The sequence below is a fragment of the Penicillium angulare genome, assembly GCF_028827245.1.
Source record: "Penicillium angulare strain IBT 27051 chromosome Unknown utg000004l_segment0_segment0, whole genome shotgun sequence".
In the NCBI taxonomy this organism is placed as follows: domain Eukaryota; kingdom Fungi; phylum Ascomycota; class Eurotiomycetes; order Eurotiales; family Aspergillaceae; genus Penicillium; species Penicillium angulare.
Genome location: NW_026623163.1, coordinates 734,090 through 756,411, shown reverse-complemented (window position 1 = coordinate 756,411; position 22,322 = coordinate 734,090). Strand labels below are relative to the sequence as shown.

The window sequence follows — 22,322 nt, the reverse complement described above, 5'->3', positions numbered from 1 at the left end:
ATATAAGCGTATCAACGTGAGGAGGGGTATGGTAGATGGATCAAGGGTAGAGAGAGATGAGGATGTGATCGTCTAGTCTTGACATTAAGTCATTGTTCTCGGGGAGAAGTAAGAGTCGAGTCGAATATGTTTCTTTAAGCACGCAGCCAGCCGAACTTCTTTCGGACGGGCTCGCCACTTGTGGACGGCTCAACTTGTAGACTGCGGGCGTACAGGTCCTAGATAATGTTAGTTGGAGCTCGTAAAAAGAAAACAAAGAAAGAAAAATGCTTACTTCTTCGTCGCCGGAGAGCTTGCAGTCTAGAATAAGTCGTTCCACGTCCTCGGATTTCTGGGCTTGAGGATGCGGCGTCTTTTGGCTTCGTTGGATACCAAGAACTACCTCACCCATAACCTCGAACTTCTTCCAGTTGATGCGAGATTTGTTTTCCCCGATAAAGGTCTTGTTTCCCTCTTCTGCGGAGACCAGATCGCGGCGATGCAACGGGAGGAAAGGAATTCTTTCGGAGAAAGAGTTTTCCCAGGCCAAACGGTAAGAAGAGTGACTGCGCTGAGTACTCATGATAATCACAAGTCGCATGAACTCCTTCTGCGTTTGGACAGGGATCAATTCTCGGGTTTGGGTCAACCTATGCACAGGTGTACCGTTGATGGCGGCGATGAAAGCACCGAGGGCATTGTAGTTATTGTGACGGCGGAGTTTCTAGAATGCAAAGTTAGCTAATTGCATAAGAACGCATATTGGGTAAGACCTCACTATTGCGATCATCATGAACTTTTCGAGACATCTGGCTCGGTGTTTGGGCTTATCACGGAGAAGGATCATGCTTGCCACAAAGAAGGCAAGGTGATTGAACTGCTTGATCATTCGGTTGACGTTGTGCAGGCTTTTAATTTTATCCTTATCCACGCCTGAAATGCTCACATGGCGTACGAGATCTCGTGGTCGGAAGGAGTTATACATGACCCAATCGAGACGGGTAAGTTGCCGCGCAAAGTCTTCTTCTGGAGTTTCCATGAAGAATCGCCATTGGATCTTGCTAAGGGGATTCCTAGGGTGTAGCTCAATTCGAAGAGCTTCTTTCTGTGCTGCTTCTAAAGTCAAGACGGTGAAGGATTGGTTAAGTGTAGTAGAGGGTTTGTCGGCATTGGATGAGATCGACAGGGTTCCTGAAAGGCGAGATGTTGAGTCGTGTGGTCCATCGCTGAGGTCTAATGCGCTCATGCTGTAGATGGGATCTTCTTCCTCTTCTTCTTCTTCGTCATCATATGTACTGTTTAGGAATGGCACCGGGGAGCTTCGGCCAGAATTGTCGAAGAATGTCTCTGTAAGACTTGAGTCATCTACATCGCCGTCTCTGAAAGCCCAGCCAATATCGTCATCTTCCGCATTTGTGTCAAGGTATGAGCCGATCTCTTTGGCGGCGAACATGTAAAAGTGGCTTTTCTCGAGGGTGGTGACGAAATCATGGACCCGTTTTCGTGTTTTGGGGTGAGCGAAATCTCCGGGGTAATCAGAGGCCCATTGAGCGATGACATTTAATAATCGCAGCTGGTCTGCCATGCGAGCAAGCTGATCTGCGTTGCTTGTTTCGTTTTTCTCGAACCGACTAATCAGGGCATTGAGGAGAGTGGCAGGGGCGGCGAATTTTCGATAAAGGCAGAGGAAAATGACTGCAAATTTTTGGTCCTGCTTGGACATAGGTAAAGCAACAAGGCGGTCGATCAGGTCATCTAACGAGAACCCAGCGTCCGCGCTGGAGCTGCTCTCGCTACTTGGCTTGGGCCGAATAACACTGGTAGGGCTCTGGGGAGCCGACTCCGCTTCGTCCTCCATATTTAAAAAGCTATGAAAGCCGTCCGTGCCTCCACTGGTTCGCCAGGCGGATTCCATACGTTGCGAAAAGCTTTGTTGCTCCTTACTTGGAGAGGTCTCTATTTGTTCAGACGGTCGACGGGTATTCATCCGCGTCCCGGAAGGAGTTTGCGGTCGCACCGGTTGTGAATTACTTCGAGCATTTCGAGACGAACTGGAAGCATGCTGTTGCGCCAGATTGGAAGGCGGAGCTTGATCGGTGGGCGGTCGGTAAACCCCGTTCCCCTCGACGGACCGCTCCAAAACCGACGTTATCGAGCCGCCAGCGGCTCCGGTTAAAATGGCGGTAGGGATTTCTGAATTGGCTCGAGAATGATGCCAATCATGGGGTGGGGTAGGTTGAAAAGACTTGGTGGTCGTCCGAGGCGGGGGAGGGGCGGGAGGAGAATTAGTTGAGGTGTCAGACGGTGCGAGGTCTGGGGGGCACAGAGACACGAATTAGCTCGGGACCAGGAAGGATGGGAAAACGCCACAAATTTTTAATCCCAAAGTCTCTTTTGGTGCTGCGGACTCTGTGCTGGCTTCGTGTTGGGGCTCCTCTGTCGATCGGTGGACTCTTGACAGAGGAAGGAAAAAGGGTAGCGAGATGCTACTACCGCTGACCCACTTAGTTCACTAAGGGTCATGGCTCCAGCAACAATCCTTTGAATTATTCCATTGTTGCCAAGACAAAGAGGATCCCCATAACAAAGCCAAAAAACAGACAAAGAAAAAGAAAACGCAAGGAAAAAGAGGAACTCACCTGCTCGAGTGGAAATTACAGCACGCAAAACAAGAGCAATGCACATTTGTTGGGATCGGGGCGATTCGGGCGAAGTACGGTAGATCTCGTGTCGGTCATGAATAGCACCAAGCTCACCATCCTCTGGGCGGAGGTCACATTTGCAGGCAACCAGCAAGAATGGCAGTGGGGATGCATCAAGACAGTCTAAAACACACCGGGATTCCAAGTCAACATCGGTAATTCCGAGAGGGTGAACGGGGAGCTTTTCCTAATTACCCCGGATGTTCGGGGAGAAACATGGAGAAGCACCATGACGTTCTACTAGGGATATACCGGGAATTGTCATTCCCAAGGTCCAATAACCTACCTATGAGTTCGGTTGATTCCGCCAGCTTGTCCGGCTGGGTTGCATCATGCAGCACCAACACACCATCCACATTGGGAGAAGAAGCATCCTTTCCCAAAGGTGGCCAGATGATATTCTGCTTCTCGTCGAACTGGACTCGTTTCAGATCAATTTCCAGTAGTCGCACAATATAGACAGCTCCATCTAGGGACATCTTCTTTTTGGTCGAGTAGGAAGAGGGGTTACTCTTCATGTCCAATGCCCATTTAATAAAGCTCGTCTTGCCGGCATTATCTCCGCCTACGATGGCGATCGTCACTTCCGGTAGGTTGGCCCTGGAGGAATCCTGTAGCTAAGTTATCGGTACTTGTTAGTAATCCGAAAATTAATTCTCCTTCCATATTAGGATGCTGGTATATCCTTCCTTCACAACAGACATTCGCTGTGGCTCCCTAGAGCCTCGGTTCAATTTGGGATAATGTTCACACGCACCGACTCTCTAGAATTTCTTGACCGAGACCGCCTGGGTGTTTCGCTGCTCGGAATTTCCTCTTCCTCCACCAATGTCTGATCCAATTTAGACCCAGAACCTTGCCTGCGATTTGAATCCACCTTGCTTAGGCCCTCAGATGGGGCTGAATATGTACGGCCACCCATATTAGGCCGTTGTGGAGCTGGACCTGAAGCTGTAGATGCAGCTGCAGGCATCCCTCTTGTCCTGTCGCTGGCAGCGCGCTCGTGACGGAAGTGCTGATAAGCCATGGTATGTGGATGACGGTGGGCCTAATTGGAAGCGATTGAGGGGATGCGACGATTTCCGAGGGGGTAGAGGAGCGTTATTGTCTTTGTTCGAGGAGCCCGCACTGCAGCGCATCCATTGTTGCCTTTTCGTGGGATAGATCAGATTCGTGGGGCGACCCGTCAGAGTAAGGCAAAAATGGCGAGCAACTGGTCCATGCAATAAATTCTTATCACGAAGCAGCTGTCGTTAACAATCGATTGAATGACATTGAAACCCGGGGAGGGGGATAAGGAGTGGTAAATCACCTCGGAGATAGTGGTTTGGCGGGCAAGGATGAACCGTGGTACGTGGTACGGAAGCTCTGCCCCTAATATAAACCGAAGGAATACAGTAGGGCAGTACTAAGTAGGGAACAAGCAAAAGATCAAGAAACAAAGAAAAAGAAAAGAAAAAAAGAGGTTATTCCTTTTAATTGACAACCCCAAGGATGGACAGATCACAATAACACGATTTACTGGAATTATCTTATTGTTTTTCCCTTTTGTTTTATTATTTGTATTTTTATCTTTTTTTTTCTTCGGATCCAAATCCTCGTTTCTTATTGGAGTCGGGCATTCGCCGTAGTGGCCCCCGTTCTCCGGATCGCAAGCCCACTCCCCATCTGACTTCGAGGCTTCCGAGGTAATCATTCGTGCTGATGGGTCCTGGAATTTCAAGCTGAGCTGAAACCCGGCATTATTGTACAGCTGTTAAACTACAAGATCGACGTATGGAGTCACAGAGCCAAAGCCCACAGACGCTCGGTACGTGGCGCCGCCGCGACGGAATACTAGAATTGACCTAACTCAACATCCCAATCTATACTAAATCCTTTTTATCCCCCGGAATACGGGGGACGGGAGGCTGCGCTCCTCGCTTACAGAGGACAAAGATGTCCATGTTTCTACATTATATCGTATCCGTTCAATGTCAGGTGCTTGATAGGGAATATGAATAGGTATTGTTTATTCAGAATGAGAAGTGTCTAGTCCAATTATGCTGCAGAAAGAGTGATGCGTCGTCGGATTCGTTCAATTTCCAACGACGAATCTCAGTCCAGCTGCAGGCCCGGGCTTACTATGGCCTCTCACCGTGCATGATGAGATCAACAACTCCTCACGGTCCTTCTGAGAGAAAAAAGCGAGGATCGGGTCGGGGGAAAACGACCAAATCCCCCGAACGTGATGAACGTGCAGTGCAGCACCACTCACTGTTTGTGTCTGGTAAAAAGTCCCTTCGTTGAAATGAAACGAAAACGAAAACACGGGCTGTGCGTGTTCGACTCTATTCCCCATGTGTACTCCCTAAGGCAGGTTCTTCTCCCCAATCGTCTTGGTCCGTCAAGGCCTGGCCACTAAGCTCCGCTCTAAAGGGGGGCAGCCTTGTTAGTTCAAGTATTGGGCCCGCTAAGGAATGCGCTATAATGGCGCTTGCTCAACCGGGAACCCGGTGCTTTGGTTGCGTAACTCGGCTTGGTTTTAGCCTGGACAAGCCCCCATAACTACGCAGTAAGAGACCTAAAAGTGCCTAGGTTACTTTTGATCCTCTGTAGATCTCTAGTCACGAGAAGTGGCATATGAAGATGTCCTAGTGGAGGGGTGGTTCTCATGGATACTTCCAGTCACCCGAAGTCAAGATACTCAAAAATGGGACCTTGTTTCATGAGTGCAAATTATCTGTTCACATCTTGGTGGATTGGATATAACTGATGTCACTAGTAATTAATCATACAATTCATTGTCCCGCAATGACTCGGCAGATAAAATCCTGCTAAATAATATAATCCCAAAAAGGCCCATGAACCCGAAGCCTCTAGATATGCTTTTGCTTTGGCTTTGACTTTAACGACAAACATATGCTTATCCTTATTCTAATGACTGTGCCGGTGTCTGTCCCTGTTCCTGTGCCGAAGGGATCTGACCCCCCAACCCACTATTAACCAGGTTCAAAAATTGCATAAACGCCTCGGCAGGCACCCCAGTCTCTGTTCCATCTTCACAATCCTGCCTCATCTTCCGCACCTTCCCCAAAGCACGATTAAATCCTTTCTCGGCAGTCCAAGGTCCCCGACTACGACGCGTAGAACCCTTCCCTCCCCGACCATGCCCGCCCCGTCCTCGAGTCGGCGGATTATACCACTCGACCCATTCCTCTTCCTGGGCTGCACGGTAGATCTCGGCTAACTGGGTACGTAGCTGTGGGTAGCGCTGGAGAAGTGTCTGGATCTCTGTAGAGCTTGCTATAGCTGCAGTGGAGGAACCGGAACGAAAACCACTGTGTGGACCTTGGCCTTGGCCTTGGATTTGGTCTGGGATATTACCCGCTTCAGGGGTGGTGTCACCATCTGCGATCGAGTGTTGAAGATTTGTGGCTGAGGCTGATGTCTCGGTTGTTTCCTCGATCGTGTTCGCTGGGGTCGTTTTGGGCGCGCAATAGATCTTATGGGATTGGGTACATGCAAGTGAGCAGCTGTTTCGGAAAGAAATCAGTTTCAAGTTTTCAAGTTGTCAAGGTTTTTGGAGCTTGCCGAGGCTAGCTTTGGCTTTGGCTTTTTCGCAGGGTGTAGTCGTACCTCATTAGCCCGCATGCTGGGCAGCGGTATTTGGATGGTTCCGAAGAACAAACCTCGCAGGAACCAGGCATTTTGTTTTATTCAGACCGGGACCCTGTAGCAAACACGTTGCCCATCATATTTGATCCATAGATCTTGTTTGATTTCTGATGAGGCGGTAGGGCAACAAACACCGTGTTTGATTGCTGGAAGCTTGCTTGCGCTTTAAGCTAAATTTTTAATTTATTTTATTTTCAAGGATTCTGCCATCGCGCCCCGCACACCCTTGGTTTCTTTCCCTGGAGCGCAGATCTCATTTTCCACGTGACGAGATCGCCAATGAGAAAAAGAAATATTTAATTTGTATTTGATCCACCTTGAGTTTAGAGTATTCTGCTGTTCAAGACGTTCTTCACTATATCTCAAACCGTGGTGGATGGATAACATCTTCACTGGGTTGATCTCCCGCAACACTCCAGATTGATGTCGATGGGTCCTAGCTACAGAACCAACCTAAGCCAAAAAAGCCATATCAAACATGGAAAACGCCCCATATAGAACCAATGCGTGCAATACGTGCCGACGATGCAAATTGAAGGTACCAATAACCTATTATTCATACCCCACCAACACCAAATCATTGGCATAACGTCGCGCATAAAACCAAAGTGTAAGTGCCCAATCTACGAAGCATCCAATCCTAAGCCCTGTCTACTCCTACATAGTGCGACGAGACCAAGCCCATATGCATTCGGTGCCTGAACAACGGCCACGTCTGTGCTGGATATGAAAGGAATCGTATATTCATTCACAACTCAACTGATCGTATGAAAGTTCTTGCTCAACGGCCTCGACACCAAACTACAGGCACAGATACGCATACAAGTACAAAAACGCCGATTGGAACAAATGGCACGGCATCTGGACCGGTCGATATTGAAAACCATCTCCGTCACTTTAACACTAATGCAGAAATTAGAACGCAGGTCGTGGCGAACTTTCTTAATTCCTTTTCTCCTTCGCCGTTGATTCGGGATGGGAAAGTTGGCGGCGTACTGCATATGGGTCGTACTTTTCGGATTTTTGTTGGACAGAGTCCTGTTCTTGATAAGGCTGTTACTGCTCTTAGTTCGGCTTTTCTTGCTAAGAGGAGTCGAGATTTTCCGCTTTTGCAGTATAGTGCTAGGCTTTGTGGGAAGGCTTTGCAGATTGTGCAAGGGAAGATTCGCTCTGGACGTCGTTGTGGGCAGGATTCGTTGTTTGCTACTGTTTTCTTTCAGTTTTATGAGGTGAGCTTAGTTTAATTTACTTGGCTTTTATGGGCGTTCTAATTTGAAAAGCAAAGCTGATTAATTCCTCGCCATTGGGTTTTAAGGCGTGGACAGCGCATGTTCAGGGAAGCAATGCCATTCTGGGCCAATATTCGGATTCTAGTCCCCCACTGTGACGGATCATTTGTTTTGGCGTTAGTTAAAATTTGTTACTGTATGTTTGTCCTCTTGGAAAAAGAAAGCTCACTTTTACTGTCTGGCTTGTGTGCTAATGTGGTTGATAGCGACACCATTGGATTGCGGAAGTGCATATATTCCTACAGTGCTTTCTGGAAACGTCCAGCTTTGCATAATCCATGGCGAGAGTCGGTAGATGTCATTCTTGACTTGATAATAGAATGCTCTGCCCTTATAGAGGCAGCCGACTTCTTGATACAACATGGACACCGGGATCTACAAGAAGATATACAAAATGGAGAGCGATTGCTTCATGGCTGTTTACAATTGAAAAATCACGTTGATACCAGCTTCTGTGAGATGCAAGGGAGATTAGGGGTCCCTTATTCTTCTCCAATTCAACAACCTTTCTGGGGTACCATTGATACCTCCATTCCAAAGGACATGTTTCCTGATGCTATCGAATACCCATTAATAGACCAGTTACTCACGTTCCTTGGCCGATCAAGGAGCGAAATATATTTTAGAGTGTGGGATATTCCATCTTCATCCACGACGGGGACTCCATCATATGCTACCTGGCCCTTTGCGCTCCCAGAGGAATTCCTTGGGGTTGCCGATCATTATGCAGTTTGATATGCCGGTCTGCGAAGTTTCTTGTCCAGCCCGAGACAAAGGCCATGGGCATTCGGATTCTTCTCGTGCCGTTTAGCCAGGTTACTCAATTTTATCATAGTCGAGAAGCTATTGAGAAGTATAGATGGCGTCAATCGGTTTTTATGGTGTTTTCCCGCTTTGGTTTTGGAATTGCGCCATTTTTGAAGGATATGATTTGGCCTAAGTATGAGGCTGCAACTAAGAAGAGGCTGCCTTTGTCAGCTTCAAGTTGATACCAAAAAGCATCTCAACTCAGTCCTTCCTCAGCGGCGGGACATCGGAATCCTGACTTACATTCGCTGCAAACCATGTATATACCCATCCGCTGTATTGATTCCAAAATTTTCATGTGATAATACAAAATACTCTCAAAATGCAAAACTTGAATATTTTCACAAAACACAACCAACGGGCTCGTCTCATTTCTCAGCACGAACGCCCTTCCGAACTTCGGAACATTTTGGTTGCAACACCTCGCCACTGATTGGTCGATCTATATCCCCATTTGTCATCTCAAATCACCTGACTTTCCCATTGCGTCAGACCCCCGGGCCGCGGCGATTCTTTTCAAACATAACTTAACACAACATATTAGCCACCCCATCTTATCTTTATTTTGATCGGTCACCCCAATCGAAAATACAAGTTAAAAAAGATGTCAGTGAGCTCAACGTCCACAGCCATGCTTCGGCGTGCGCTCTCCAGCACTCGAGTGTCAAATCCTATGGCCAAGTCCAAGTCCATGCGACCTGCGCTTTTCAATTCATGCAGAAATGTCTCGAGCGCTGCTCGCTTGCCTACTATTACAGCTTCAGAGTCTCGTCGTCGACCGACAGTGCGACCTTATCAGCAGCCTATCGCGTCGAATGGAGTAAATGGTGTTTCGCCAACGAGCAAGCGAACTATTTTTATTCAGACGGAAAACACTCCTAATCCCGATGTATGTGATGAATCCTGTCTAGCACCACGCACCCAGTGATTGCGCTTGTGATTATGATTCGAATACTAATCGCTTCAGGCCCTCAAATTCATTCCCAACCACCGCGTCCTCCCAGAGAACTTCCCAACATCTTTCCTCGAATACCTCTCTCCCCGCTCTACTCTCGCTCCTCCCCATCCCTCTCCCCTCGCCGCAAAACTCTTCGACGTCGAAGGCGTCACATCTGTCTTCTACGGCGCAGACTTCATCACCGTAACAAAGATGAGCGAACACAACTGGGCACATATTAAGCCCGAGGTCTTCAGCTTGATTACTCAAGCTGTTACATCGGGCGAGACTATCGTTTCCGTTGTTGAGGGTTCGGATGCCGAGTCCGGACAGGAGGTAGAGGAGGATTCACTCGCTTATAACGAGGATGATGATGAGGTTATTAGTATGATTAAGGAGTTACTTGAGACTCGTATTCGTCCTGCTATCCAGGAGGATGGTGGTGATATTGAGCTGAAGGGTTTTGAGGATGGGATTGTTATGTTGAAGTTGCGGGGTGCGTGCAGGACTTGTGATTCGAGTACTGTTACGTTGAAGAATGGTATTGAGTCTATGTTGATGCATTATGTGAGTTTTGGTCCTTTCTCTGGTCAGGTTGGGTTGAATTGGTTACTGACGATGGTTTACTACAGATTGAAGAGGTTAAAGGTGTTGAGCAGGTGATGGATCAGGAGGAGATTATTTCGATGCATGAGTTTGCTAAGTTTGAGGAGAAGTTGAGAGAGCAGAAGGGAGCTGCTGCTACGGCTTCTTCTGCTTTGGATGCAGCTCCTTGAGATGGATGATCTCATGCCCAACATTTTCGCTTGTAATTTATGCTACATACCACTCTTTCTAGATGATTGATAATCAAAATGCAATTTGGCGTTATTATGGTCTGAATTTATGCGTATCTTAGTATAGGTATATTCTATCTCAAAGGTTTGGCTATACAGTATGATAGATAATCAGACGAAAGTTCAAGTTGTTTTCTTCTATTCTTTAAATGAAACAATTGCACGTCCATTATTCTTCAGCTCACCTAGTAAAACATATCCTTTACGGTCTAGAATCCAATAATTACGCACATATGATCTATGATGTAAACGCACCGATTCAAGTCTCTGAGTGGCCGGGAAAGATTAGGCATGAACCGAGGTTGGTGGGATTGGGTACCATTTTAAGATTCTTACACATAGATCTGTATATGTGAACTTTCAAACCTGTTTAAATGACACATGGTCAATCATACATCCATGGATATATACTAAATGGATCCATCTGAAGCAGGTTTCTAACGTGTGGCAGATATAAAACACCAAGACATAATCACCAATTAGAGTCTCTGGCAAGCTTCACGGATCAGATGTCAGTCTCATTGAACCATTGAACCTCACTCATTCCAGCGAATCCCGACGCAGATGGAATCTTTTTCTCCTCGCCCCCTCACTTGGTGGCTACGATTGCGGGGAACTTTGAATCACCAAGTGGGTTTGGGTTTAAGCCCATGGCCCAGATGCCTTCCCGCCCGTTTAGCGTCTCTTTGTGGTGCTGGGATCCCGTCATATGGTACTTTGGATCTATCGCTTAGCTGAATTATAATATTGCCCCCCTCTTTTATCTTTTCTTTCTGTTCTGTCTCTGTAAGTAAGTAAGTAAGTAAGTAAGTAGATTGATATTTCTTTGTGAGCGGGGAACTGCACGCTATTGCGGCTGTCACCCCACTTACGTCAATGACACGACCAACAGCGTGTGTCAAATGAGCCAGCCGTGCAGGACATGGAAGTAACCCGGAGGTCCGGGGCGGCTGGTGATTCGTGCCCAGTTCATTCCATCCCAAGTTAGGTTCGGGACTCCTTGCACCTGTATCACTTGTATGGATTTGTTTTGTGCCACTTGCGACCGTTGAGACTTGAGATGCTCGAATAACTTCTCTATACTGAATGTGGGTTGGGTTTATGTGTACGGGACATCTTTGTGTGTGTAGTGCCTTGATCCAATTTCTCCCTTCCCCCGTGCATCTTGCAGAGGCCGTGCCCGCGGGGTGGGTATCGCGTGGGATTTGAGGATTGTACGTTGCCAAGTTCGTTTGATAGCGGGGCGGTTAATGCAGGTGAGCTCTCCCCGCAAAAAAAAGAAATACAGTAGAATGAGGATCAGCCCCTCCTTGACCTTGTGGGAATCCATTTGTCCCCCACCTTTTCTGGGTCTCTGGGTCTCTCGTTTAGTGAAAAATCAATATTATCCGGGGAACCAGGCGAATCATGATATCAACCCTGTACAGTGTGCAACACTAGGGGCATGGGCCGTGCGAGGTAGCGTCTCAGTAGATTAGGTATCGCATGAGTATTTGTGTGAGTGCGTACATAAATACTTGGACTCTCGGTCTCGACTCGGTGGGCTGACAGGGGTTGCATAGCGGCTTGAATGACATTGAATGGAGTCGCTTCCGAGGAAGGTCGCTTCATAGACCAGTCAAAAGCGCAGTTTGTTCGGCATCTACCTCCACTTGCTCAGAAGTCAAATCGTCCAAATATTTAGAGAGTGACATTGTATCACTAGAAAATCAACCGTGGTCCGTGTCCACTGAACTTATTCGGGGCGACGTTGCCAGATCCGGTTCCCCCCAGTAGAGAGAGAGCACTGTAATAGACAGTAATAGACAGTGTTACTTATGTTACTTATGTTACCCCAGTTTTCTTCTCTCTCATTCTTCTTCCTCTCTCTCTCTCTCTCTCTCTCTCTCTCTCTCTCTCTCTCTCTCTCTCTCTCTCTCTTCCTTCCTCTCTCCCCTCTTCACGCCTGTCCTTTCTTTCTCTTTCTCTTTCTCTTTCTTTTTTTAGTTTCCTGTTTCCTGTTTATCTTGCTCTTTTCAACCATGCACCACATTTAGAAGGGATTCGGTTGCTCCACAACGTCATCCCGTGGTCACGCTACCCCAGCTCCCTCCAACCTCCCCGAACCAATTTCCACTCTCCAACCCGGGGTGGCGATCATTCAATCTTCGCGATCACAAAGAATTCCCTCCCTCCCCGCCCCCTCCGAAAGCTTTAATCTCATCTCTTCCTGGGTGTTTCTGAACCCCTCCCCTCACATCTTGACTCTATTCTCCTCCCCCCTGCTTCTACCCCCTCCTCCCCGCCCGATCCACCCTATCCAACTGGGCGATCAGCCCCATACTACCCCCCCTCCGAGAGCTTCCTCGGTCGCGGCCCTCTTGTGGAGACCTAGGCCACCATCCCAAACTGCGATCCTGACGAGACCCACGATCACCTTAGATTCCTTAGAGTGGTGAGTCGCAACTTCTTTTTCTGAATTGTGCGCGCGCGCATCTGATACTTATTCGATCCCGGTCGCGACAGATACGATTACGATCACAACTGCTTTTCCGTTTGTTCGTCGATTCTATACCTGTTTCCGGTTTCCGATCACTCAAGGCGCTTCGTGGGGAATTCACTTGGGTCCAAGTGTAGACGCATTCTAGATCATACTATCTCAGGTAGGTCAGAGTCGCTGCCGCTTCGCTTTTCTCCTTCTCCTGTCGCACATATCCGCCACTCCTCCCTCCTCTCTGATCGTTTTCATCCGTCACCACAACATTGGATAAATTTGGATGGAAATCAATGCTTGAGGACACTTGTCAGGGCTTTTCTAAGTGCCATTCGGTTCAGTTTGCTATAATACTGCATATTGCGCCGGGATCTTCCCCGCTTTGGCCACAATGAGGTCGCAGTCATGCCACCCACAACTTACACGTGCCCCGCGCATTCGTGGATTATCTATGCCTACACGTTCTTCTACCGCCATTGAAATTTGTTGTTTTTTTCTCCTTCTCGCGCATGAAGCTGACATGTCAATTTCTAGTGTTGCACATAGCGCATTCGGCTACACACCCATTGTGTCTTCCTTAAGATCGAAATTGGCCTTTCTCTTCCTCGCTGAGCAACAAGGACAAAGACTGGTGCTTTGTTTCGAATTCTCATTGCCTACCTATAGGTTTTACACAATACATTCGCAATTAGTTGCTCCCTAAATACATCACAGGTGAGTCGAGGCTCATATATCTCGTTCGGCGTTCGAGATGCGCGACGGTTATGTTGCAATGCTTTGACACTTGATACTTCGCACATATGATCGCGTGTGCAATTGAGAAGGATTGAGCTGACCCCTCTCCAGTTGATACTATTCAGACACCATGACCGCGCCATCTAACAAACAACCCCTCGGTTCGCAATCTGGCACGCTGCCAACCGCGACTGCCACGGCAAGGCTCGAAAAGAGCCACCCCGGAGTCCGCCGCTCCACCCCAGATTCAGAAGCACTTGCCTCCTCTGACGATGACGGAGACCACACGTTATCACATCCTATCACAGCACCCCATATCAAACCAGTGCGCCGGACATCATGGTTGAACGAGGTCCCCATTTCAGTGCAAAGGAAGCACTCCTTGCCTGGAGGTCCCCTCTCTTCTGCTCCCTCTAACCCCGCAAGCCCTGCAACTGACCAACCGCCATGGGTTACGAACCCAAGTCCGGGCCTAAGTGGATCATTCAATTGGAACCAATCTGGTAACAGCTCGTTCCCTTGGGGATCAGGCATATGGAATTCAGAGTCCCGCAAGGAGCCTCCGTCGCGTCTGTCCGAGATGGTACCCTCTCCGACCATGACCAATCCTCCGCAGTCTGCTGGTCCCATGGGAGATGAAATGCTCAGCCCTATCACTCGTACTATCTCTGGCGAATCGGCCATTCCTTTCTCTATCCCATTGCATCCTACTCCCAAGACTTATCGCTCTCAATCATACTCCGTCGGGCAAATGGACCCTGAATATCTGGGGACGATGGCGAAGGCAGGAGGCGGTGCGCAATACCCCAGCGGTCGTTCTCGAGGCCCCGGACAAACATCTGCCGTCCAGCAGCGTGGACAGCGACCAAGCGTACTCGGCGAACTGGGACATGATCCCGCCATGCTTGGTCGTGTTCGCGAAGACGATGATGGAGATGAGAGCCTGAACGGTTCCGAGGGAGATATGAGCTACTCCGCCAGTCAGGCCCGACAAATCGAGAAACTGGCGCGCGAAAATGCCATACTGCGTCAAGCTGCGGCCGCGGGCCAACTCGACAATCGGTACCGTGATCGTGCTTCTTCTTCCGCCTCAAACACCGGGATTCATTCAGTCCATCGGATCCAAGGTGGTGTTCCAGAAGATGAGATAGCCCCCGATGACCTTGGAGAATTGCGCGATGTGCACTCGTACAATGTGCTTGGCCATTCTAATACTAGACGTCGATTCTCGGAACATTCAGCAAACATCGATCCGCAGTTCTCATCATTTGCACCTCCCTTGGAGAATCGGGCACTAGAAAGTGTTCGCAAGGCCCATTGGCAAACAACGCTTGGTTTTGGAGGCACTGGTGATATGTCGCAAAGCCGTCGTCATTCGTTTGCTGATATTCCAATGCGCCATGACTCCGTGAGCTCAGTTGACTCCCACAACACTGCAACACCTCGTCCTGGACTTGCAGACCGCCATGACGGTTATGGGAATGTCAATGAGTTTGGAAATCCCATGCAGTCCCAATACTACACTCATGATCAGACATTACGCGGCGATGGCTCTTCTGGTCTTCCCACTGCTCTCAACCAATACGCAATGGCTGGAGCCTACGGTCGTCAACCTCCAGCACTATCCCATGCTCATCAAAACCAGCTTTTGTACATTGTCACATTCAAGTGTCACCGTGCAGACGTCTTCTACATTCAAGAAGATACCGGTTTACAAGTTAAGACTGGAGATTTAGTGATTGTAGAGGCAGACCGAGGAACGGATCTGGGAACAGTCGTGCACGCGAATGTTTCGCTCCAGAAAGCCCGCGAGCTGAAGCAACAGTACGCCGAGGAACATTACAAGTGGCTTATGATGTTTTCTCGTCAAGGTCAGCTCGAAGGCGCTAATGTGGCTAGCCCGGGTCTGAATACCCGGAGTGCCACAGGCGGAATGGGGCCCCACGCGCATGGCGTCCAAGAGACATCCGCCGATATCAAGCCCAAGCTTATCAAACGTCTCGCCCAAAATCATGAGATCCTGACCTTGCGTGACAAGGAAGGTAATGAAGCTAAAGCTAAACGTGTCTGCCAGCAGAAGGTTGTTGAGCACAGACTAAATATGGAAATACTCGATGCCGAGTTTCAGATGTAAGTATTATTTCTATTGTCGTGTTCAATTCATGGCCCGTGTTCATCAACTAATCTGCTTATACAGGGACTGGAAGAAACTTACTTTCTACTACTTCGCTGATTCTTATATCAATTTCAATTCCCTGGTCACCGATCTCTTCAAGATCTACAAGACCAGAATCTGGATGTCTGCCATTAACCCCGCTTCATTCGTGACCCCGCCAGGTGCTGGTCTCCCTGGACCAGGTGGAATGGCCAACCCCCTATACAATCAAGATCCCCCTCATTCGGATCGACGTCACCAGCAGGAGCGAGGATACGGGGCCCGAGACCTTGATACAGGCCGGGATATTCCAAACCCCGTCGGCGTCCTCCAGAATGCATTCACCGACTCTTATCAACCATTTGGTCAACCCTCCCGTCAGGATAGCGGCCAACCCGACCCATTTGCCCCATACTCGCCTACGAGCTATGGTCCCTTGGAGACGGGATTTTCCGACTATCCCCCGGGAAGTTCTCCTAATGCCCGTGTGCACCCAGGACAGAGTGAATGGGCCAGCCGCTTCCAAGGCCTGTCGCTCAACTCCTAATTGTCTCCTCTCTACCTCTACTCCCCTTCATTCAATGTACAACTTGAACATCAGGGATGTTCTTTTCCCCTGGCTATTTTCTAGTTTCCTTATTCTACGAAAGAGATTCACCCGCTAGACCTATTCGAACTTTTTGCTTATTTTATATTTGCTCTCAATCCAGTATTTTCTCTTGCTTTTGTCTTGCCCTTTTTTATCTTCTTTGCCCTCCATATTTATCGTGAGTTTGTTTCGAAAGACTGCTTCTAGTACACGGTTCGAGATTTGCCTGTTCATTGTTTGACTCTGTACTACTTTTGTTAAGTTAGAATTCATACCCCGAGCCGACGCAACTCACAACGCTCGCACGGTCTTTACTGTTCTCATGCCTTTTTGACCTTCACTGCGCTTTCCGATCTTTCGCTTTATTCCATAGACACGGTTATGACCAACAGATTTATGTTGACAATCAAAACTGCCCTGGTGGTTTGCGCTGCGCGCGTCGTTTCAAGATTTTGCAAATTCTTACTTTGAATATTAATTGATTTCCATATTCTGAAGATTGATATTTCTTTCTTTCCTTCGCTTGTGGTGGGATTGCTAAAATGCTTTTTCCTTTGTATCTTTCTTAACTATACTTGATGCTTGGTCCATGCTTTATCTATTCATAGCCTTCTTGTTCCCCTTTTTTGTTTTTCTTGAAATTCAAAGTTTTTGTTGTCTGTGCTATACAAATTGTGGGCAACGGTTGTATGTTCAAAATGCAGGCAAACGACAAGATCAGATAGGATATAGGTATAGTAAACTAGTTAACAATAATTGTATCTCAATTCAGCGTTAATCAATTAATCTACATCTACATCTATATCTCATATGAAAAAGAAATTATACTACAAAGATACAAATAGCCCATGATAAATCAATCTATCAAAATTCCAGACGTTATACACAATCCATATCATGAATACTCTATCAACAAAATAAAATGCCTCCTCCATCCTCACTCTACTCCACATCAAGCAACCCCCCAACCCTAATCGGCTCAATGACAGGCAACTCAATATTCTCCATCAAAACATCAGGAGCCCAATGCACCATCCCAAACCTCAACCAATCCCCATAAGTGCCACTCACAACATCACTCCCCTCATTCCCCCTCCACAAAGACCCAAGCGTACACTTAAAAACCTTCAAAATCAACCCATGCGCTAACTTAAACGCAAAACTCCTCTTCAAACACGCCTCAACAATCTCCCTCGCTGCTTTCTGATCATCATTCTCTTCCTCTCCAAATCCCGGCAAAGAAAGAGACATCAGATCAAACGCTCTCTGTCCATCCCAGTTCGTAAACTCATTAATAAGCTGCGCCCCATCCATAAACGGTAATGCGTAGAAATGCTTTCTGCAATATGCCGGTCCATCCCAGTTAGATGCTGGATCGACGATTCCCATAACAGCCGTAGCTGCTTGTCCCTGGATAATATAATCCGTTAACATTTTCCCAGCGTCTTCTGCTGAGATTACACTTCCGTCGTCGTTTGTTATTGTAAATGTTCCTCCCATTAGGGGTACACCGCGTAGTAGTGGAGAAGAATGTGTTCCTTCTGTACTGAGTCGACCACCATTTTCGTTCCAGATGCCAAGTAATAGCTCATGACAACGAGTAAAAAGTTCGTTTCCAGGCGCACAGCCCATAAAATAATTCGCAAGCGTATATCTATCCTCTTCACCCGTTGAATAGGAAAGAACTTCATATGGTGAATTCTCATCGGCAATGGTTTTGTTCCAGAGCGCGTCCAGATCACCGATTTGCATTAAGCCGACATCGGCGTAGACCCCTCCGTATTTTAGTAATAGGGGCCAGCGAACGAGATCAGATGTATGTTGTAGTGCGTGGGTTCCAGATAGTCTGTTTTCGACGAATGCGGAAGGGAATATAGATCTATCGTGCGTGTCGAGGTAGTTTTTGACATTGTTAGGTGAGTTTGATAATTGGTCGAGGACTCGGATTGTCCAGCCTTTTTTTGTGAAGCGACGGTGCCAGGCGCGGACTGTTCGTTTTGTGTAGGGGTGCATTGTTGGATAGCCGGAGTGCCAGAAGAACCAGATGTTTTTTATAGATGTTATTGGGGGTGGATTGAGGATTTGGTGATCTATTAGTTCGTCTGGGCGGAGGTCGAGGGATTCGCTTGGGAGGGCGTGGACTCCTGGGGGAATTGGGTAGGGTAATGGACTCATGGTGGGTGATGTGGTTGTGTGAGATGCGAGCATTGGTTAGGTTTCCAAGGTTGTTTGGTTTGATGAGGATATGATAGTTTGGTTTTTGGATAGAAGTGTAGGTTTTATAGTTCTTTTTTTATATGAAGCGTGCTTTCTAGTCCGTTTATCGCTGGAATTGGTAGCCAGTGATATTATCTGTGTCACAATGAGTAATAGTGAATGTGCGATTTGATTGATTCATTGAAGCGATTGGGTCCACTTATGGAGCCGCTAAATAGCTTAGACTCGGAATTATTTGACTGTCCGTATCATTGCCGCGTCGCTATCGAGATTACAGTGTGTGATTCATAATGGTTTGTGAATTCCCAAGATAGTTGAGATATGATTGAACTATGGAAGATAGAGGTATTCAATATAGGAAAGAATTATGAATCTATGCATAGATAACGAACAGCATCCCGAGGCTGCTCCAATCGTGCAAATGTTCTGTGCTTAGATACTACTTGCTTTACCTCTCACCTGCAACTCTCGTGAAGTCGTTTAGTACTCTACTACGTATAAGGAGTTGTGAACATGCACAAGTCAGCTGACAATAGTGAACCAGGTAAGTTGAGGTAGCTCAACATTGAAGACACCTCTCACTGTCACCATTATTATCTTTCCGTCTCACACGTCTTGAACTTCTTGAACCCGGGTGACAGGCCTCCGGCGTAGCCGGCGCTAGGCTTACCTAGTCGATCATAGGCTCTAGCCGCATGCCAATCCTATCAGCGGCTCAACCAGAGCTGTATCCGGTGCTAATACAGTGCCCATAGCCGATGTTTGTTGTTTGCTATATGTGCGCGAGCAGGATTTCAACGACTGATCTTTGGTCGCCTTCTACGTCATTAGTCACGTACATCAAGAACATTGAATAACCTTGTCCAAAATGAAATCGAAAACAGGCATCAAAGAAAGTACTGGCGCCATGAGATACCGAGATACCCTTGGAAAGTTCTCGGCTGATATCTGGGGGTTTTGAGTGCGTTCGCGGCTCTGGAGTACAGTCGGCCTTTGAATGAAACGGTGGTGTCAGACGGGTACATAGACCTGGAGATATTACCACATCGCTGGCTACTATCCTTATATTCCTCTTCCGTTCATCGCCCGAGCCACAATTTGATTCAATTATAGATTCAAAGGTTATAGCTGCCAATAATAATCAATCTCAAGCCCATTTATCATGCTTCCCTTTAACCTTTACATCCAGCATCTCCTCATGGAAGTTGCCCTCTCGTCTCGCCCTTCTTAACCTTTTCACTTCATCATCTTCCAAATTCCTTCCAACAAGCTCCTCCAATTCCTTCTTGCTAATCTTTTCGTATGCCTTTGATTCCTTTGAGGCCCGAAGTCGCGGCTTGAATCTTGCCTGCATCCGAATCCGCACACCAGTCTCAAATGAAATTGTCTCCGCATCACCACGGATCTCTACGCCAGAAGATGCCTTAGAGCTCTCCTTAACGCACAAGAAAGATTCGGCGTCACCACCACGCGTCTGCAGATAAAATGCACCACCAATATCGGGGGAGGGAATGACGATGAAGGATTCGTAGTGTCCGACGGCGGAGGCAGTAGCGGACATGATGCCGTGGTTATCGCAGCTTAAATACCTAAAACGGGAATATTAGCAGCCATTCAAGAAGTCCAGCAAATAAGTTACTCAGTTCCCTTAGCCAGACAGGGGGAAATATAAAAGACTTTTCAACTTACTTTCCATGGTGTCCCTTAAAACTATATCCTTCTGTCCCTGCAACCTTCGTCACAACCCAAACTTGTCGTACATCATGTGGCTCCGCTGTCTCCGCATTCCCGTCAATGAGGTTCTCCAGCTCACTCGCAAACACTACCCCATTCGCATCGCTAGCCACACATGTAGCTTTATCAGATGGTAGAACCAGCACAATTGGGCCGCCTAGATCACTTGGCGCATCTGCGGATACCCAGCTTGTGTCGTCGGGTGGGTTTTCATTGTCGGCTTCGGGATCGGGCCCAGTGGTTTTGCGGGTTTTTGTGCTCGATTTTTCGGGATCGTCGCTGCGGACCTTGCGCTTCTTAGGCTTGTCGCCTTTAAACGTGAGGGGTTTGACCATCTTTGCGGCCTCCGGGGTATCTTATGAATTTAAGACTGGTTGGAAAGGGAGATTCGAGGTAGAGCTTTGGGCTTATCGTTATCGTTATCGCTATCTCTATCGCTATCTTATCGCGAACTAATGTGGGTCTGATGAATTTCATTTGACGCCTTCTGTAGACTGTCGTTCATCCTTCTTAAGATTAAATTTCTTGTGAGAGCTACGGAGGTGGAGAACTGTAGCCTCCCAAATAACTACGCAAATTGACTTGTGCTCGATAGGGGTTGTCTCTTGTAGACTTGATGGAGGATGGTGTCTCTTGTAGGAATGTCTCTCGGAAGGGCCTCACACCCACCTAGATGCCTGTGAGCGAAGCATCAACCTCAGAGCACACACATGCAGCCCGCCAGTGACCAGGCAGTCGCACACAAGTGCGAAAGGGATTGCGCTGGTGGTTAGAACACCCCACACATTCATGCTGGAGCAGTTTACCCCAACTTTAAATCAAGATTGCGTTGGTGTACGACGACGGGGCATATTGGGCCTCCGATGACGGGACCCAGAACGAAGGCGCGATATCGATAATGTTGTAGGGGAGAGTGAAGACCGTTCGCTGCGTGTTATTATAGTATAGGGCAGCGAAGACTGGCCCGCTGGGAAAGAGCGGCTACTAGGAAGAAGGTTGAGAGTTGCTAGAGGACGGTTAGCCGAGAAGTCAGACACAAAGAGCAAAGGGGAAGTTACTAGCGAGTCAGCGAGTCGTGGCGTTCAAGCAGGTAGAGAAGGATATAGCGCCGCTGGAATGGGGAGAATTCGTGTCTCCCGCGTAGATGCCAAAAGGTAGCGAGGATATAGTTGTAGTTAAAGGGGGCAATCGACGTGTAGAGAGACCTATACTTGCGGCTTTAGGTCGTCCAGCATCGCTCGCATAAGCTATCGACGTAACCATTGTGAAAGTAGATATAGAGGAGGACCTCGATAGGGTAGGTTTGTGAGGGATCCGGGTTAACGGGGGGGGGGGGGGGGGGCTCGGTGATATCCTGAAGACAGCCCACGCAGAAGGAGGGTAGGTAGAGTATTGGCCAAGGAGCTGCGTCGAGGCGAGCACTTGAGGGTCTCAATGATATTCAATTGTGAAAGGTTCTATATATAGTCGGATCCTCGGGGGAAACACCCAGAGGAAAAGGTTGTATCCCGATAGGAAATGAATGGTAATCGTGGTGGGATCCGGGGAATAGAGTAGGTAAGTAAGGTAGGCGAGGAAGGATGCTGTGGAATCTAGTGACTTATACGGTTCTAGTAAAAGAGAGCCAAAGAGGTCAGTATAATGCTAGGAGACTTCACACCCGTATAAAAAGAAGTGCACTCGATCCATGGATAGTAGTAGCAGGTACTATACCGGGACTCGTAACCTGATGGGAGATTGGGTGTAAGGAAGAGAGAGAGAGACGGCAAGAGGAAACATGGCTACCTATATATAGTGAGGTACTATTAGTACTAGTGGTATGAATGAAAATGACCCTTCAAAATTGTATTGTCATATCAATTTCCAGGACGGGACTAATAGTTCGAGTCTAAACTTACTCTCATCAGAGAAACTTGAAATGCCTACATAGTATGTAGTAGGTATATAAGTATTTATTGTAACTTTATCGAACATCAGTCTCCGTAAAGCATTCCTCATCCAATTACCCATCATCCTCTTTTGCAGATAGTATGCGAGAAATATAAGGTTTCAAAGGGTTATAAATATAGTGCAGAGAAGATGTATCAAACAAAGTATAGCTGGAAGGTAGAAAACGGAAAATAGCAGCTTGAAGGCTGGTAGGATCTCTAGTGAAAGAGCAGCATTAAAGGAACGAGGGGATTAGTAGTCCACGGGTATGCAATAGTGGCCC

The 22,322-nt window shown here is 47.7% G+C and overlaps 6 protein-coding genes across 6 annotated transcripts; 2 read left to right on the top strand and 4 right to left on the bottom strand.

Annotated features, from left to right (window-relative positions):
• Positions 1–134: 134 nt before the first annotated feature.
• On the bottom strand, positions 135–3,603 carry N7478_004203 (putative Ras guanyl-nucleotide exchange factor RasGEF; the record flags this gene model as incomplete). The annotated part of the gene is made up of 6 exons (XM_056920417.1): positions 135–218; positions 275–703; positions 758–2,292; positions 2,619–2,741; positions 2,968–3,292; positions 3,439–3,603. The coding sequence occupies 6 exons, from the start codon at positions 3,601–3,603 to the stop codon at positions 135–137; spliced, it is 2,661 nt and encodes an 886-aa protein (XP_056778454.1).
• Positions 3,604–5,592: 1,989 nt separating this feature from the next.
• On the bottom strand, positions 5,593–6,370 carry N7478_004202 (zinc finger HIT domain-containing protein; the record flags this gene model as incomplete). Its single annotated transcript, XM_056920416.1, has 2 exons — positions 5,593–6,196; positions 6,300–6,370. The coding sequence occupies 2 exons, from the start codon at positions 6,368–6,370 to the stop codon at positions 5,593–5,595; spliced, it is 675 nt and encodes a 224-aa protein (XP_056778453.1).
• Positions 6,371–9,038: 2,668 nt separating this feature from the next.
• On the top strand, positions 9,039–10,147 carry N7478_004201 (NifU family protein; the record flags this gene model as incomplete). The annotated part of the gene is made up of 3 exons (XM_056920415.1): positions 9,039–9,323; positions 9,402–9,938; positions 10,004–10,147. 3 exons carry the CDS (start codon positions 9,039–9,041, stop codon positions 10,145–10,147), a joined length of 966 nt encoding a protein of 321 aa, XP_056778452.1.
• Positions 10,148–13,545: 3,398 nt separating this feature from the next.
• Positions 13,546–16,117, top strand: N7478_004200 (PSP1 family protein; the record flags this gene model as incomplete). The annotated part of the gene is made up of 2 exons (XM_056920414.1): positions 13,546–15,545; positions 15,613–16,117. The coding sequence occupies 2 exons, from the start codon at positions 13,546–13,548 to the stop codon at positions 16,115–16,117; spliced, it is 2,505 nt and encodes an 834-aa protein (XP_056778451.1).
• Positions 16,118–17,101: 984 nt separating this feature from the next.
• Positions 17,102–18,334, bottom strand: N7478_004199 (uncharacterized protein; the record flags this gene model as incomplete). Its single annotated transcript, XM_056920413.1, has 1 exon — positions 17,102–18,334. The coding sequence occupies one exon, from the start codon at positions 18,332–18,334 to the stop codon at positions 17,102–17,104; it is 1,233 nt and encodes a 410-aa protein (XP_056778450.1).
• Positions 18,335–19,523: 1,189 nt separating this feature from the next.
• N7478_004198 (uncharacterized protein) lies at positions 19,524–20,445 on the bottom strand (the record flags this gene model as incomplete). Its single annotated transcript, XM_056920412.1, has 2 exons — positions 19,524–19,965; positions 20,066–20,445. The coding sequence occupies 2 exons, from the start codon at positions 20,443–20,445 to the stop codon at positions 19,524–19,526; spliced, it is 822 nt and encodes a 273-aa protein (XP_056778449.1).
• Positions 20,446–22,322: the final 1,877 nt, after the last annotated feature.